The 17,121-nt window shown below is 33.6% G+C and overlaps 1 protein-coding gene across 1 annotated transcript; it reads left to right on the forward strand.

Annotated features, from left to right (window-relative positions):
• The first annotated feature begins 202 nt into the window (after window positions 1-202).
• Window positions 203-14,706, forward strand: LOC117120459. The gene is made up of 2 exons (XM_033265486.1): window positions 203-338; window positions 9,917-14,706. The coding sequence occupies exon 2, from the start codon at window positions 9,946-9,948 to the stop codon at window positions 11,839-11,841; it is 1,896 nt and encodes a 631-aa protein (XP_033121377.1). The 5' UTR covers window positions 203-338; window positions 9,917-9,945; the 3' UTR covers window positions 11,842-14,706.
• The last annotated feature ends 2,415 nt before the right edge of the window (window positions 14,707-17,121 follow it).

A 17,121-nucleotide genomic window follows, 5' to 3' on the forward strand; every position in this document is an offset into this window, starting at 1 on the left:
TTTAATGATATTATCATAATTAGGTCTACATTGATATGGTGAATTTATATAGCGAAAATATATAAACTGCATTTGCATTTACGAAGACGTTGTGTTAGACCTATATACTTAAAAATATAGACGAGAGGCACGTCAATTTAAACATTAGTATGGTATTGTCATTGCCCCTATTTCTAAAAAGTTTATATTCTGTTTTTTTCTCTTTTTTTACAGTGTCCAAGACATTACTGTATATAGCCTCGGCCGTTGTTATCATTTTTTGTTCGTCATCACCTGAGTTTTTAGAGCGTCAGAAAACAGAATCCATCCTGTGGGTAGCCACTCACTATAGAATATGTGTGAGTAAACAATAAAACAAACAACGCTTGGCAGCCATGTTTTGGCATCGTCATAATTCATTATCAAATCCGTGTATGATATCTCATATCACTACTATTATACGTGCACTATCAGTTGCAAACATGGTTCAGTATCGTGTAGTTTGTGCAACGGTCAACAATATACATTTCACATAGTATATTGGTTAGTATTGCTGTAACTTGTACCAGCACGGTACAATAATTTTGTAACCGTTTAATCCTTCACAGAATTCTGGATAAAATGGATCCACATTATTATATTAATTATAACAATATAGATACAATTATAACAATATAACTATGGAACGCCTCCTCTGCCTTCAGTTCACAATCATCATGCAGTACATATCAATCACTATGCAGTAGGCCTACAAAACCCCCTGGAAACCGGCAAGGCCGCTGGCCTACGGCCCAAGACTTCTCCTTATTTTGCAAGAGTTAAATGAAAACAATGGTGGCTAAACGAATATTACGAATTACGAATATTATGTAATTTTTTTTTCTATTTGTTTATTCCCCGACAAAATTTACTCGTCTTCCCCGACAGTGGGTGTTATGCTTCCCCGATAGGGGGCTCTAACCCCTCTTAGCCCTTCTCTGGCGCCACCACTGACTTTAACCCTATTTTACCTTCCTTGGTTTCGTCTTTAGTAGTTGCTAAGACAAAATAAGAGCAAAATTTATACGGAAATTAATCAAAGATATTAGGCAGCCTAATTCACTCATCCGAGACCGTCTTACATTCCTTGCACAACCTAGATTCTGCCTAAACCACGTCCTAAATCAGAGGGCAACGAAACGAATGTTTACGTCTTATAGGTACTACAGTCTCCGGATCTCCGCTCAAACGCCGATACCAACGGACCACGAGTTTCAATATTCGAACTGCGAGATATAAAAATCTGAAAATCCTCCTGGTATCGATCAAAAACAATGAATCTTTCCGGAGTGTCAATCAAACTTAACTGACCAATCAGAATAGCATGGTGCGCCCTCTGTTTTTGTTTTTCCTTATCTTAGAAAAACTATTTTGATTACCCTGGCAATGTACTTATATTTTGCTATTTTCGTACCGCCCAAAAATCCACCAGAAATAAATTTCAGAGTTGAGGTCTAGATGAGAGAGAGAGAAAAAAAATTTAAGTCTTCAAGATTTTCTTCCTGTTATTTGTTTGAGTTTCTCGTTCAAATTTTGCTGACTCTTGATAAAAGGTGAGTTGCAGTAAAAAATATGCCACTTTTCTGTGGTCCCAAATAGACAAATATCTTTTATCTATATTATTCTAATTAGAGGCCAACTGCTTAAGACCAAGAACCCCGGTCCCAAAATTATTCTTTAATTAAAGGGAGACCTTTATTGATGTACTTCAGATAATATATACCTAGCAAGAAATTTACATCGGTCTATAGCCATGAGTCAAATGGTTCATCATAAATAAATTATCGGAATTAGAAACTTCTGCCACATTACGACAGTATTTTGCTAGCAGTGCAATTTTATTCCCTGACTTCGACTTCAAGGTAGCTTCCTCATGGGCTAACGGTACACTGTGGGTGATCAGTCAAGCGCGTAACGGATTTGGAACAGTTCATTTGTAATTTAGGGGGTTCCACAACTACAAATTAAACGCTATAACATTTTCATATGGACTTTCAATTTTTATTCTAAACAACATACATAATTATCTAAATACCATTCAGTATCACATTTCTTGAGTAAAAATCTTTGGTAGATACAAAACAGTTTTATTTTTAGCCTCAAAAGAAGACATATTCTACCCTGCTTTACAGTCTTCACCACTCACATGTACATAGTCATGTACACATAAGAAAATGGAATCGTCCATCTCAAACCAGTGAACCGCTCGAAAGAATGGAGTGTTTTACAAAAACTGACATTTATATACTGCTCGTAATAAAAATCTATACATTTTTACTGCATATAATTTACATCATTTGAATCTCTATCCTTTTCTTTTGCCTATGATCATAATTTTAGTGTTTAAAAATAAGGATAATTTAGTCATTTTATCTGTTTTTCCAGAGTATATTTCAAGCTCTGCATCCACGTGAGCGTCAGACTGCCATATGCTTGTAATGCTTAAGCATATGGGGAGGAGTTTTGGATGATTTTCATATTTCTGATTGGTCCGATAAAACTACTCAACCGATCAATCTTATATTTAGAATACATTTAGAAGACAAAAAGGGCTTTCAAATGGACTTTTTCCAAAAAAAATCGGCCCACAACTTTCGACTGTAGAGGGATTTATGTTAAAGACAGCTGGGATATTTCGGCAGATTTCACTGTTTTTACGCAGAAAAAATACACGAGTGGGTTTGATAAAAATCAAAAGTCCGATAAAGGTGTTAACGTTACACTTATAAATTTGTAATTGTTGTAATGATTATTAAATTCCGATCAGTTTTATCTTTTCCCAAAAAAAAAATCGATGAAGTATTTGCGAAGTTATTACAAAAAGAATTTGAAAAATGACCAAATTTAGTGGTTTTTGGCGACCTTCACTGCTGTTTTATCGAATTTAGACACGAAATATTGTCGTAATTCACACACTATAATGTAAACAAAGTCGGATATACCATTTTTTCGAATTTCATAATATCATCAAATTCAAAAAGAATGCTTACTTCAGTCCTGGTCTGAATACCGAAATAATATATATTTTTTGTAAATTCCACTTTTCTGTGATCTTTGACCATCCCCAACAAAATTAAATCAAAATTTATATATGAAACCTGTGTATACATATTAATTATTAAATTTTATTTAATTCATGTACAGTGGTAATGTTTTCGAACAGGACAGCATTTCCATAATAAAACCATATAATTGTTGTAATTAAGACACAGTGTTAGTTTACGAAAATTAGGACTATTATGTCTACCTTTTCGTCAGTTGCTCTTGGTTTTTCATTTTTATTACTTTGTGTAAGTTTATATTAACGTCATGCTGTGTGTTGTTTAAAGGACAAAACGCTTGATAGGGCCTATGAATATTATTCCTTATTGCTGCGAAGCAGCCAATTCATATTCTTGACAGCAATTTGACCTCTGAAAGTCACTGTTTGTCAAAAAACAAGAGCCTAAGACGACTGAAAAGCGGAGTTTCTTTCTTTCGTTCTGCGTTTCGTTCGCGCTAGTTCAGGGAAACAGACAGTTGGTCGGTCGCCTGAGTCACGTTGAATAAAAGTTCGTTGTGTTCTAACATACTGTATACCTTTTTTATTTCTTTTTATCTCGAATCACTGACGAATACGTTAAATAAAGGCCTATGTTATTCCAAGGAGAGACTTACTAGATACTTAGATAGGCCTACTGCGGCGAAGAATTCAAGGTGACCATAGTGACGTTCCTATTAGGAACAACTTATTGGACGAAACTATTACCCTCTGGCTATACAATATTACTTTATAAAAATGTTAAAAAGTGAACCCATTCATGCGTAAAAACTAAACAATATGGTTCCGACCCACTTTACATGTAAATTTGCTATGTGGAAAGTAATGTAAATTTAATATTTTAGTTAAATTGAAGCGTTTGCTTTTGATTTGTATTTTGCAAAAATGCTTTAAAATGAACAAAATGTTATACATTTATGGAAGATCCGTTGGCGGTTCCACAGGAGAACACATTAAATGTAATGTATATATGAAGGCCACCGTTTTCGGCTACGTTGGCACTCACAAAAACCTTTAAAAAGGAAACCAATAAATAATACCAATAACCATGTGTTCATGGTTGCACTAAAAACATTATCAGATTTAAAAACTCCAGTCATGTCGCTAAATAACATGTTATCAAATTTGGATATACCCATTTTTTTTTTAATGTCATCACTTTTAAACCTGCAAAACAAGCCCCATAAAATAACTTCATCACATACAAAATAATGGCCATGCAAATTCAGAAAAAAAAATTGTGACCACGTCCATAATAAAATCTATACTGTTTCCAAATAATGGATCCGCCACTGGGTGTATTGTTAAATTGCTTGCTTGTTTACTTTATTGAATATTTTTAGCTGCTTAAAAATGCTGTGCTGTGTGCCGATATCAATGTGTGGATGTATTAATAAAATAAAATGACCATGTTCAGTACATAGTCTCAAATTCTTTTAATAATTGAATATTAATTAAAGTTCAATATACACTATCAGGTATGGGTGTGACAAGTATCTATGATTTGTCAATGTTGAGCCTGATATTGTAACTTCACATTCACATATTAGCAAATCATAGGTGTTTGCCATAACTTGAAAAACATTCATTTATTTTATGTTATTTATATATTTATTTATTTATTTATTTATTCATCTATCTATCTATTTATTTATTTATTTATCTATTTACTTTAATTCATTTATGAATTGACCTTAGCAACGCTAATGTTAATTAAAACATATTAGACTGGAATATATTAACATTTAATTTAATTTAATTTATTTTGCCTTTGTCTCGATTATATACAAAAATACAAGCTACTAAATCGGCCAGACAGGATTACACAAAAGTATATTGAAATACTGTATGGCAAAAGTAATGCGAAGATTATTAATTCGTTTGTTAAGAAAAAACAATTTTTAGTAAAGTGGTTGTACTGAATATTTTGAAAGGGAATGAAAACCGTGTGACACGTCACTGGATCTTTTTTGATATGGGTACAGAGCAGGTACACCGTACATCAGGCCCGTATCCAGCTTTGAATGGGGGGTGGGGGTGCGTTTTGTGAGCGCAGCGAGCAACCAGGCTGGGGGGCTCCCGGTTTGAGTAATTCTCGGCTAGGCCTAGCTGTACGCCAAGCCGATACGCAGTGGGGGCCGCAGTGTGGCTAAGGAAAGTTTTGTTTTTCTTAGCATGTGCAGAGTGTGCTTATCATTAGCATAGCAATACCACACATAAGGCTAATTCCAGTTAGACGGCTTAAACCAGCCAGCTTCCTATCCTGGTAACAGTTATAAGTCCTTGATCAAAGGACGGACAGCTGTGCAGTGTATAATTTTATGATCAATACATGCATCGTTAAATTTACAAAGACTATAGATTACAATAATAGGTTGATGATATTACCATAATTAGTTCTACATTGATAGAATAATTTTTATAGGGTTGGTTAAATCTATAAACTGCATTCGAGTTTACCAAGACGTTGTATTAGACCTATTTAATTAACAAAAATATAGACGCGAAGCCCGTCCATTTAAACACTAAGACGGTATTGTCAGTGCCTTTTTTCTAACAACTTCACAATGTTATATTGTATTCTGGTTTTTCTGTACAATTTCCAAGAAACTATAGCCTGCACTACAGAATCAGGCCTAAACGGAACTGTTCTCCAGTAGTCATTCTCGCTGCCTCTGTCGTTGTCTTTAAAATAGCTCCAGTTGAGTTTTTAGAGCGTCAGAAAACAGAATCCGTCCTGATAAGAGGGCCATTCACTATCATGGGTTTTGAGTGGAAAACAAATAACGAATGATAGTAAAATGTTTGGATAGTCATAATCTTGATTCGTTATTAACTTCTTAGTACTCATATCATTATCAAACATGCAATATCAACTATAAACATAATTTCTATTTCGTAAAATATGTTTGTGTAAAGGAAAAAAATTAGTATTGCTGTACCTTGTACTGGTACGATACCAGAAATTTGTTACCCTGTCACTCAGTCTGAAAAGTGACAGATTTTAGTTGCCAAATATTATTTTGTCTTTAGTGGTTGCTAAAACAAAAGAAGCAAATTTTACACTGAAATAAATTAAAGATATTTTTCAACACATCCCTAGGAAAGATTTACATAACTAAGACCCTCCTGTATTTTCTGCACTATAAACCCAAAGAACGTTCTAAATCAGAGGGCAACAAGATTACACTTCTCCGCACATGGACCAATACCAACTTAGCAAACAAGACACATAACCTAGTGTAGAGCATCGTTCCGTTTACCACTGGTTCTCTTTCCCCTGTCCACGGCGATCCAAAAATGGACCTTTCGGGAGTGTCAATCAAACTGAACCGACCAATGAGAACAGCACGATGTGCCCTCTGTTGTTAATTTTGACTTTTTTTTAGAAAAAGAGAAAACTATTTTGTGTACAGGTTTGCAGATACATAATGAGTCTTTTGTCATCATTTTTTAAAGCTCTACTGAAGATTAAACTGTTTGTTTTTTTCTAATTCTAATTTATATCTTAGTTAAATGTCATTAATCATAATACTGGTAATTTTAATGCAAATAAAAACGTTTTCTAAGGAAAATGATGGAGACAAATGCAAGGAATTGTTGTATATAATTTTAGAGGTTTCAAAAATATTTTTATGTTATAAAAAACGATATATGAAACTGCTACCAAAACCTGTACCTTAATGCAACGCTAATTGACTGAACTCAATGAAGCACGCTTTGTAAATCATAAAACATGATCTAAACAACGCATTTCTGACATTTTGTAACTAAAGTAATTCATACTGAACGAGATATTAGTTCTCATGAAATATTATTCTTTTTTATTGAAGCTAATCACGATGCTCACATACTTATTAAATAAATAACTGTGCGATGCGACCATATGACAAGACATTGTTTTTGTTACTAAACGTAATAAAAACATTTTACTGTTTAATGGTTTAGGTTTATCTAGGCCGACAAATAAATTATTTAACGTGAACCGCCATCTTTTAGATTAGTATATTTGAGGAAGTTATTGTGTATGATATTCATTTTATAATACTGTTATATGCCTCTTTGATTTTTAATCCTTAATTTACTACTTAGTTTTGAATCTTTGTGAAACGTGTAGCCGATTACACATTACTCGATTACGTAAATACGTAATCTAAAAGATGGTGGTTCATGTTAAATAATTTATTTGTCGGCCTAAACCTAAATCATGAATTATTCAATCCGGATTAGGAAAATTTATATCCCTGACTCGCACTAAGGCCTATCCCAACTATTCATTCAGGGCTAGTATCTTACAGATCCTAAGGACTTAGTCTACCAAGATAGTTTTCCTCATACCCTACAATAAAAAAAAAAAATCAAATTCGGACTTAACTATGGAACAATATTATTTGATTAATTGCTCTAACAACCTAAATATGTAACAAGAGCCTGTATACTTATCAGTAGCTATCACAGTATTTTTTTCCGGCATATTTGCAGTTGTTACTGCAGCATTGCTTGAGATATGAAAGACGCATTTCTTAAACAAATATGATAATGTGTATTTACTGTTTGTATGTATGTATGGAGATATAAGTTTATTTGATCTCCATTATAACATTATACAATAAGTCCTATCTCTCGTATACAATACCAGACCCTCTACTTTAACCGAGTTACGTTAACAACTGTTGATTAAGATTTCTAGTCTCCAGTGTTTTGATAACATTGTATTAGCTTCCATGAAGATACATAATACAGTAAGATGGTACAGATATGGCCCTATTAATAACAACACTGTAATTTCCATTTCTGAAAAAAAAGAAGTTTTGTAGGTCGATTAGCTTCCAATATTACTTTGCAAAATACACTTCAATGTAGTAGTAAGTAGTGTCTCATTTACTATGTATTTTATATTTTTTGTGTTTTTTATACACACTATAAAAAGTGTCAATAATAATAACAGTGCTCGAATAGGAACATTATGATGTCAGTCAGTTGTATAAGGAAATATCTCCTGGCAAAATTTGCAAACCGATATGTCACTGAAATCGAGCAAATAACTCTTCATCGATATGGAGAGAGGATCGAGTAGGTTCGAATACTACCACCAGAGACAATTCGTTGAAGGGTTATGATTCACATACTTATGATTATATTCGTTACACGTTACAGCTGTTACATTTTTTAATGTTTTAGATATTCGACTTGTTCGGTTGTTCCCGCACGTATCTTAAAATCACATTATATACCGTATAACATTATTTTGCATGCCAAGATTGGGGGTCTAGCGGTTATGACACCAGGCTAGTTAGGCTATCTGGAGGTCATGGGTTTGATTCCCACCCGAATAACTTTTTTCAGTATTCCGTACGATACCACAAGTAAAACAATGACTGTGAAATAGTAGCTAGTAAATTTGCCTAAATTAAAACTTGTATTTAATGCCACTAAAAATATTAGTTTATCCACCACACCACCACATTCGCGTCATTAGGAGACCGTACTCTACGCAGTGGCGTCGCCAAGTGGGGGAGGGCCCCTAGAGTTTGGCCTGCCTCCCACCACTGCCCCCCCCCCTCCCGAGGTGGCTAATGAGTTTCATTGACATTTCTACATGTCGGTGATGCTCGAATTCAGCTCAACCAGTTCGTAGTTTTGACTTGCAAAACTACGGGCGACTTCCATTCCACCGAGAATGTTCGCTGTTGTCCTTCTAAAACCACTCTATGGATGTTTAATTTATATTGTGTAGTTTTAGTTTACAGTACAGTAGGCCTATACATGGCAATCACAGGCATTTATACAAACTCACAGTATTCTCTACACACTTTTCTTGTTGCAACACAATGTTAAAGTACCATCTAGATGTGTATAAGAGACAGCCCACACCCAGAAATATAGTGGCTCCGCCACTGACTCTATGGTTTTGTTTATTCAAGGACTTATAACTGTTACCAGGATAGGAAGCTGGCTGGTTTAAGCCGTCTAACTGGAATTAGCCTTATGTGTGGTATTGTTTATAAATGAGCCAGATAAGCACAATCTGCACATGCTCAGAAAAACAAAACTTTTCTTAGCCACACTGCGGCCCGCACTGCGTATCGGATTGGCGTACAGCTAGGCCTAGCCGAGAATTACGGTACGGTAAAACAAAGCAAAATAAGGGCACTAATTTCACTTTGCATGCAAATCAATCATACTTACACACTTAAAAACAAACTAATCTACCAATAAACTACCTGCTAGTTAAGATATAAGGCAAGTATGTTCACAAATTTGATTTTAAATTGATGTGATTTTGTTTTGTAGTATAACAATGAACATCACACAGGCTAGCCTAGGCTATGCCTAACCGCTTATAAAAATGCAGAAAAAAGACCCAAAACAAATTATAATCAGCTAACAGCTAACTAGCTTAGCTATCAGCTAACTAGTGCATTAAAATTATTCATATATTTACTACTTACTTATATAAAATTAAAATATATTGCTCACAAACGCCAATTTTTGATATCAATACGCCTTTTCTTTTTGTTTTACCGTACCGTAATCCTTGGCAGTGCGGGCCGCAGTGAGGCAAAGGAAAGTTTTGTTTTCTGAGCATGTGCAGATTGTGCTTATATGGCTCATTAACATAACTAACAATACCACACATAAGGCTTCAAGTTAGACGGCTTAAACCAGCCAGCTTTCTATCCTGGTAACAGTTATAAGTCCTTGGTATATTCAAACCATCTGTTATGTAGAGCCCACCTCCTAGTAACAAAAAATACTGGATTCCCCTGCGTAAATTTACAGATACAGTACTGCATTTTAAGTAAAGCAAATAAGAAATATGTTTTTCTATTTCGCCTAATTCATTTTGTTTTACAGTAAAGCGATAAGGAGTTAATTATTTTATCATGGCAAGATTTATGTTGAACGTGATATTGATCCTGAAACTCCACGTCTACTTAGTGTCATCCCGTGGCATCATGGACAGGACTATGCCAACTAACGTTAGCTGCCAGTTGGACATTGAAGGAGCTAAAGCAATGGAAGTCATCCAAAGAGAGGGAAGTGTCTACATCAACATGAACTTGAAGTTTGTAAACTCATCCGGCGTCGAAATTGACCAAATCCTCGATGACACTGACACGATCGTCAACATTAAACGCTGGGTATTAGCCATTGGACCCAGGGGTGTTCAACTATTAAAATATCCAAATAACGCCGTGCCCCTCTCCCTGGGTACTCTTAAGCCGGGTGTGGTGAGTGTGTCACTAAACGTTTCCTCATTAGTGGACTGTTTCTTGAATGCTAATGATAGTGAAAAGCTTGATATAATTGCATCATCACTCGCAAATTTCCAATCACCAGAGGGTTTAAAACTGGACCAGGCTATTTGCTTAGAACAGCTTTTAACTCAAAATTTTATACCTTCCGCTAGTGAATATTTTTTTTATTGTTGGCGACTTGTAATTGAGAATGAATATTACACAAATAAAACTCGTATCGTGGTTGTTACTGTTTTAAGCATGTGTGTATTACACTATCTCAGTTTCTTCATTCTGTTGTTTTTGTGCCGAAATTTACCGTTAAACTATGAAGGAACAGAGTATATAAGCATAAGTACAGATCTCAATATTGGTTTTAAATACGTTTTATTTTTTGCAGGTAATGAACGTTACTGCTGTTTATTCTATGTTCGTTGTCTTGTCTTCGTAGGCCTATGGCAGTATTTGCCGTTGATTACGAACTATGTTTTAGTCGAAGAGGAATACAGATCCTCCAATTATTTAATTATAACACACATCATTAATTCGCTCACTATAGGTTTTACAATATTGGTTTTATGCCTGTATAGACACTTCATCACACAAACTGATTGTGATATATACGAATACTTTTCAAATCAACTAGTTAGACGTCGTTATCTACCTGCAAACGTAATTGATGATTCCATGCATGGGTTTCAAAATGTTGAAAATACCATAAAACAAACATTGTTAACTTTAGTAACCTACAGATATTGGAAAGGTGTTTGGGAACAAAGCAGTTGTGCTTCGTTCGGTCTAAAAGTTATATATATTATATTATTTACTACTCCGTTGAATTTGATATGTCTATTTTGTATGTGTTGGATGCTGCGGAGTCGGAAATTACGGTTAGCAGCAATGATATACTTCCCATTGTATTACGGGTGGCTCATTACATTTTCCTTGTATCAGCTGGTGATGAACCTCTTGGAAATTCTATATTACTTCTTCGTAGGTCTGTTGACAAACTCTTCTTATATTTTTAATGTTGTTTTGGTTTCTTTTCTTGTCATTGGTTATTTTCTTACCACTGTAACTAACTTTCATGCCGGTTACGTCAAATTTCTGAGACAGGTTATAACTTTACTGGATGAAGTTGTTGAAAGCAGTTCAAACCCAGACCAAGCAAACGTCGGTATAAATGGTGGCCAACCTTCTAACCTTTATATAAAGGATAATGACTGGTGTGATGGTCTGACGTACATTAAAAAGGACTTTTTTGATGAGATTATTATTAAGTACAGGCCATTAGGTCCTAATGTTATGATTATGCTTGTTAAGTTAGCCATAATTGGTTTGATTACATACATTGCGGTTGATACATTGCAATCTATCGACCAAGTACACTTGAGTATGGAAGCTAGGTCAATTTCTGTAATTTTTATTCCTTTCGTTATCTCGATTTTCTATGCACTTATTAAGAATGCAGCGCAAGAAAAAAACGAAACCAAACTGTTAAAAGCTCGCGTGAAACATTACATTAAACAAAGGCTGAGATAAGTGACATGGATTACAACAGAATATTCTTTGTTCATAATTTTCAAGATTGCATCGCTGTAACCATAGAGAAAATTTGTTCTATTTTCTCTATGCTGTAATATAGGCATGTATACAAAAAGCAGATTATTTAACAATTATTTGTTTAATTGATTCACCTGTTTACTTGTTTGTCATAATTCTTATTTCATGGTATAGGCCTATTTGGCCTTAACTTGCTTTGTCTTTAGTAGTTAGAAGTGTTTTTTGTTATTGAAGAATATGCCGTCTTCGTGGTTTCTGAAGAGGAAATGTATGAAATTAAAAAAAATAAAAAAATAGGGGAACAAAAAGGTTACGGGAATGATTAGGTGGATCATTTTTGCCTGACTCTGTGTGTTTTGTGTGTTTGTTTTGTGTGTGTGTGTTTTTTTTGTTTGTTATTTTTTTCCACGACCAAAATGAAAAACATTTTTTTTAAATGATTGTGTCATCCTGGTTAAAGATATTAATAAATAAATAAATGAAAATGATAATTGAGGATGATAATACATTTACTTATCAACACCATACGAATATGGCTACAATTAATTAGGCAATTTTATAAGTCGGTGGTGACCTCATTACTTTTATTTGCACTGAATTGTCCGATTTGTTTGTGTGTGCGTGTGCAAAAGGTTTAAAGATGGGGTGATTCTACTACAGTTACATCACGATGGGATATTTCGTTGCTAGACGCACACAGCGAACCTATTAAACCTTGTTATGAGGTAACAAGGTGATTAACTTATAAAAGAATTGAAAAAATAGAGTAGCGCTAAAAATTGGACCATATTGACTAAGCGGAGAAACTACAGGAAGCAAACGAACCAGAGCAAACCAGAGCGGCGCCTTTATTTTTATTATTATCAAAGAATATTTACATTATATGCGTTGCCGCGCGGACGGGGTAAAATTGCTCTCCGTGTACCCACAATGCATGTCAACCTGATGTTCCTCTATATTGGAAAGCCGCTGCTCTATCTTCTGTTATTTATTATTTTTGCTACAACCAGCAGTTTGATTATAAGGCCATAGAAAAGGTGATGGACGTCACAACTGACTTATAAAGCAATTATATTCAAGTAATTTCGTACACTTAGGAGACATTATTTCTTTCAAAAATGCCTTCAGCCCTGTGGGCTTCACGTAATTTTTTTTAAAAGGAAATAGTGTCTCCTTCGGCTTCTATTTCCATAATGTACTCAAAACCTGACTATAATTGCTTAATATTTCTTAATACTTTTTGTTGAAAATGTCCAGTAATAATATATTTAGTAATAATATATTGTTCTTCAAATAGACTTATCATCAAGATAATGATACGTGATGAAAATAATAATTAAGGAGAAAACATCTAATTATCAAGCAATATAAAAATGTAAACCAGGCCTATTAATAATTTAGAGTGTAAATTTTAATTCTTTAAAATGACGAACATGTTCAGTGGTATTCTATTCTTCTCTAACAGGACATAGCATTTAAAAGATAAAGCATGTTACTGTAGGCCCTATACGATGTTAGAAATATAGGCCTATGTGTATTTTTTCGTCAGCATTTGAAACTCGGTGAACTTTAAGGCAGTAAGTTGTTGAGTAATACGTTGCATTTCATTTGATGTAGTGTACAATTATTATTTAGCTTATTTATATTAAGTTTTTAAGGGTTATGCTGTCTCGTTAAGACAAAATACTTGGTCTATGACATGATATATGATTATAATGTCTCGTGTTATGATGATTTCTTTTAATTTAATATTTTCAGTAAATAAAGTGTTTGCTTTTAATTTGTAATTTTCAAAAATGCTTAATATTGAACAAAATCTTTTACATTATTGGAAGATCATTGGTCATTTAATATCATAATAGGCCTAATATAAAAATTTACACCTATTGTATTATTAAGAAATTGTAGTTTCTAAGATTTTTTAACTGAGGAATATGTTCAGTGGTAATTGATTAAATTACCATATTATAAAAACACTTTACCGAATATTGATTAAATCGAGAAAAATGTATATAAAGTAAAGTATTTGTTTTCGAATTTTAATAAGCTTATGTGTTTTTCGTCAGTTGAAATCCGGACAACTTTTAGCCAATGAATTGTCGGGTAATACTTGTTGGTTGGCGACAAACACCATCGAAATACCAGTTTGGTTTAATTCGTCTTGTACAAGTAATACGTTGTTTAAGTTTATAAAGATCATGCTGTGTTTAGTTTTAAGCACAATTGTCTCATGTATTATGGCTGCTTTCAATTAATTTTTTTTTCAATCGAACTAAGTGTTTGCTTTGGATTTGTAGTTTGCAAAAATACTTAAGATTAAATAAATGTTATGCATTTATGGAAGATTTGTTAGCGGCTATAGGCCTATATTAGAACACAATAGAGTTATTATCTAAACATGGAAGAATTAGTTTTCCTCCATGATCTAAACAACATTGCCCACAGTCATACCAGTAGTTGCAATACAAATATTATCAGATTTAAACACTTCATCCACCACGTTTTTACGTAAAATATTTTCAAATTCGGATATACCCATTTCAACTTTTAATGTCATCAGTTTTAAAAACTGCAAACACGTACCATAATATCAGTTCATCACACAAAATTATTGACTGAGCAAACTCAGAAAAAAATGCAACCACCTCCTAGTAAAATCTGTTTGAATGTTTTCAAAAATTAGACACGCCACTGGTTGTATGTTAAATTGTTTGCCTGTTTACTTCATTGTATATTTTAGTTGCTTAAACAGTTGCAGTGCTGTGTACCGATATATCAATGAAATAAAATATGTATCAATGAAATAAAATATCACATTCAGTGCTTAGTCTCAGATTCTTTTTGTGAACGACTATTACTTTATAAACACTATTTATACACAATATTTTATACACAATATATATTTTATGTCAATGGATACTGTAGCTTTTCATTCACATATCAGCAAATCAGACTGTAGGCTATTCAATAGAAACAGTGTTTAATATAATTTAGTTGGGACAGAGATGTATTATGAATTGACCATATTAATGCTAATTAAATCATTAGACTTTCGAAACACTGGATGGAGAAAAATAATAAAGTTTAACATAACATTTAATTAACACATTTTCTAATTTTACAATCATCGTTAACTTCAGCTCACAATCATCCTTTATGTCTGTTGAAAATTTAAACATCCTATTCTGAGTCGTGAATTACTTTCAGTATTAATAGGCCTACTGTTTATTATTGATATTATTAAATCTTGTTTAAAAATAAGTCGATCAGTTAACAAGTGCAAATAAGTCCCGCAGTATTTATCAAATTTTTGGATGGTTATCTTGGCTGCTTATTTGAAAGTGGTGCTTGTTGTACATTACATGGCAAGGGACTTCAAATTTTCACTTTTCACTGGTATTTTGATTGCATGGCGGCCATTTTGAATTCCAAGATGGCTGCCATGGAAATTGCATTACAACGCATATCTGAACTTATAGAGCCTCAATTACGGTGAATGTTATCGGGCTTATTAAACAAATATATGCAATTACAAGTACCTGACTGAATGAATGTTGGCTCTTTTGAATTCCAAGATGGCCGCCAAAAACATGGTTTCAAAGCTTCTTCATTTATAGCCTTTATAGTCCAGTAAAATATCACCTTAACCGTTGCATAGACTTAGTAGTCAACGAAATTCTCACAATAGGTTCTATATATTATGTAAACATCATATATCGATGTTGCGTCATGAAAGTTGGGATTTACGGAGAAAATCAAATTTTTAAAGGCAGATTTTGCCTACCTACCGCCGTGAATTGTTTACATCGAGAAATGACGTCACAAGGCAAATTATATGATACGACGCTGCTGCCGTTGACCTTCGTTTTAAAAAGAAATGTATAAATGTACAAATATGGTAATTAGTATCTGTATATTGTAATATAATATGTAATCTGTAATATATTATAATCTATTACATAAGATATGTTGCATTAATGAGGATGGACTTATCAGGTATCTTCCATAACAATTTATAAATTCTTCCAACACAAAGTTTATTTCATCATCTTCTATAGCATCAAAATACCAGAGCAGTCTTCAAAGCTTCTGGGAACTTGTCCCTAATCGCCCACACAGTGCAAGATGGGATGACCATTCTGTCAGATTTCTTTAGCCTGTTAAACACCTACCAAATGAAAGCCATCAATATCCAACATACCAGCATTTCCTGTAAGAAGAGAAGTACAATAACAAGTTTGAACAGACTAGTTAAAAAAAATCAAAGTGACACTTAATTCTTACACCATTAAAAAACAATTAGTATTGATATTACATTATCTTTATAAGGAATTAATTATTCTGGCACTAATCATCAATGATAATTTTTGTTGAAAATATATATTAACCATCACTGTGAAAAGCCCATATTCAAATGCATTGCAAAGAGGTGTAACATAGCCGCGACCTAATTATTTTGAATAGAATTTATTACTTCATTAATATAACACTTTTTTTGTAATATAAAAATAAAAATTAGTTTAAAAATTACAAATGAAGACAAATAATAGACTTGTTTCTCAATCTTTTCTAATGTACAGTAATAATAATGCCACTGTATTTTGACCATCAAAATGGCTGGACATTTGACCCTCTACTAGTTTTTGATCCAGCATGGAACCAACAGGGCCACGCCCAAGGCAGGTGGTTGAATTTCCGAGCAGATTGCCGAAAATTAGTCTTTGAACTAATCTGGATACAACCATTGTCAATGTATCATGCAGAAGTTAAGTTCTGTGCACATTTTTCCAAGCCATTTTCCGCGCAAATTTGAGCTAGTTTTCAAGGTATCATCCACATTCCACGACGAATAAACTGGCATTTTAGTAATGCTGTAGTAGTAGCAGTAGGTCCTAGATAGTTCCATGGATCTAATAATTAACATGTAAATTAATGTACTTTATTTAAAATAGTGTTGTTTGTTTGCCTCTAATGTTTAAAATATTATTATTATAGTTTGTATGCCTAGGCCTAAACTAGGGGGGCCTCGGCCGCGCCAGGCAGTAGAGTAGTCGTATTCTCTACATACATACAGTACTGCACTAAATGCTAGGCTATGCCTACACAGGTAAGACAAGTTGGTATTAAACAAACCTATTTAACGCCACTATTAAGATCACCACTTCCAAGACTTCCTTATCCAAACCAGCAAACATATCTTTTTGAAAGATTGATTCTTCAAAAATGCCTTCGACTTATTATATTATTGTTATTGAATAT

The sequence above is a fragment of the Anneissia japonica genome, unplaced genomic scaffold (assembly GCF_011630105.1).
Source record: "Anneissia japonica isolate Jap-2015-1 unplaced genomic scaffold, ASM1163010v1 scaffold1354_len74017_cov140, whole genome shotgun sequence".
In the NCBI taxonomy this organism is placed as follows: domain Eukaryota; kingdom Metazoa; phylum Echinodermata; class Crinoidea; order Comatulida; family Comatulidae; genus Anneissia; species Anneissia japonica.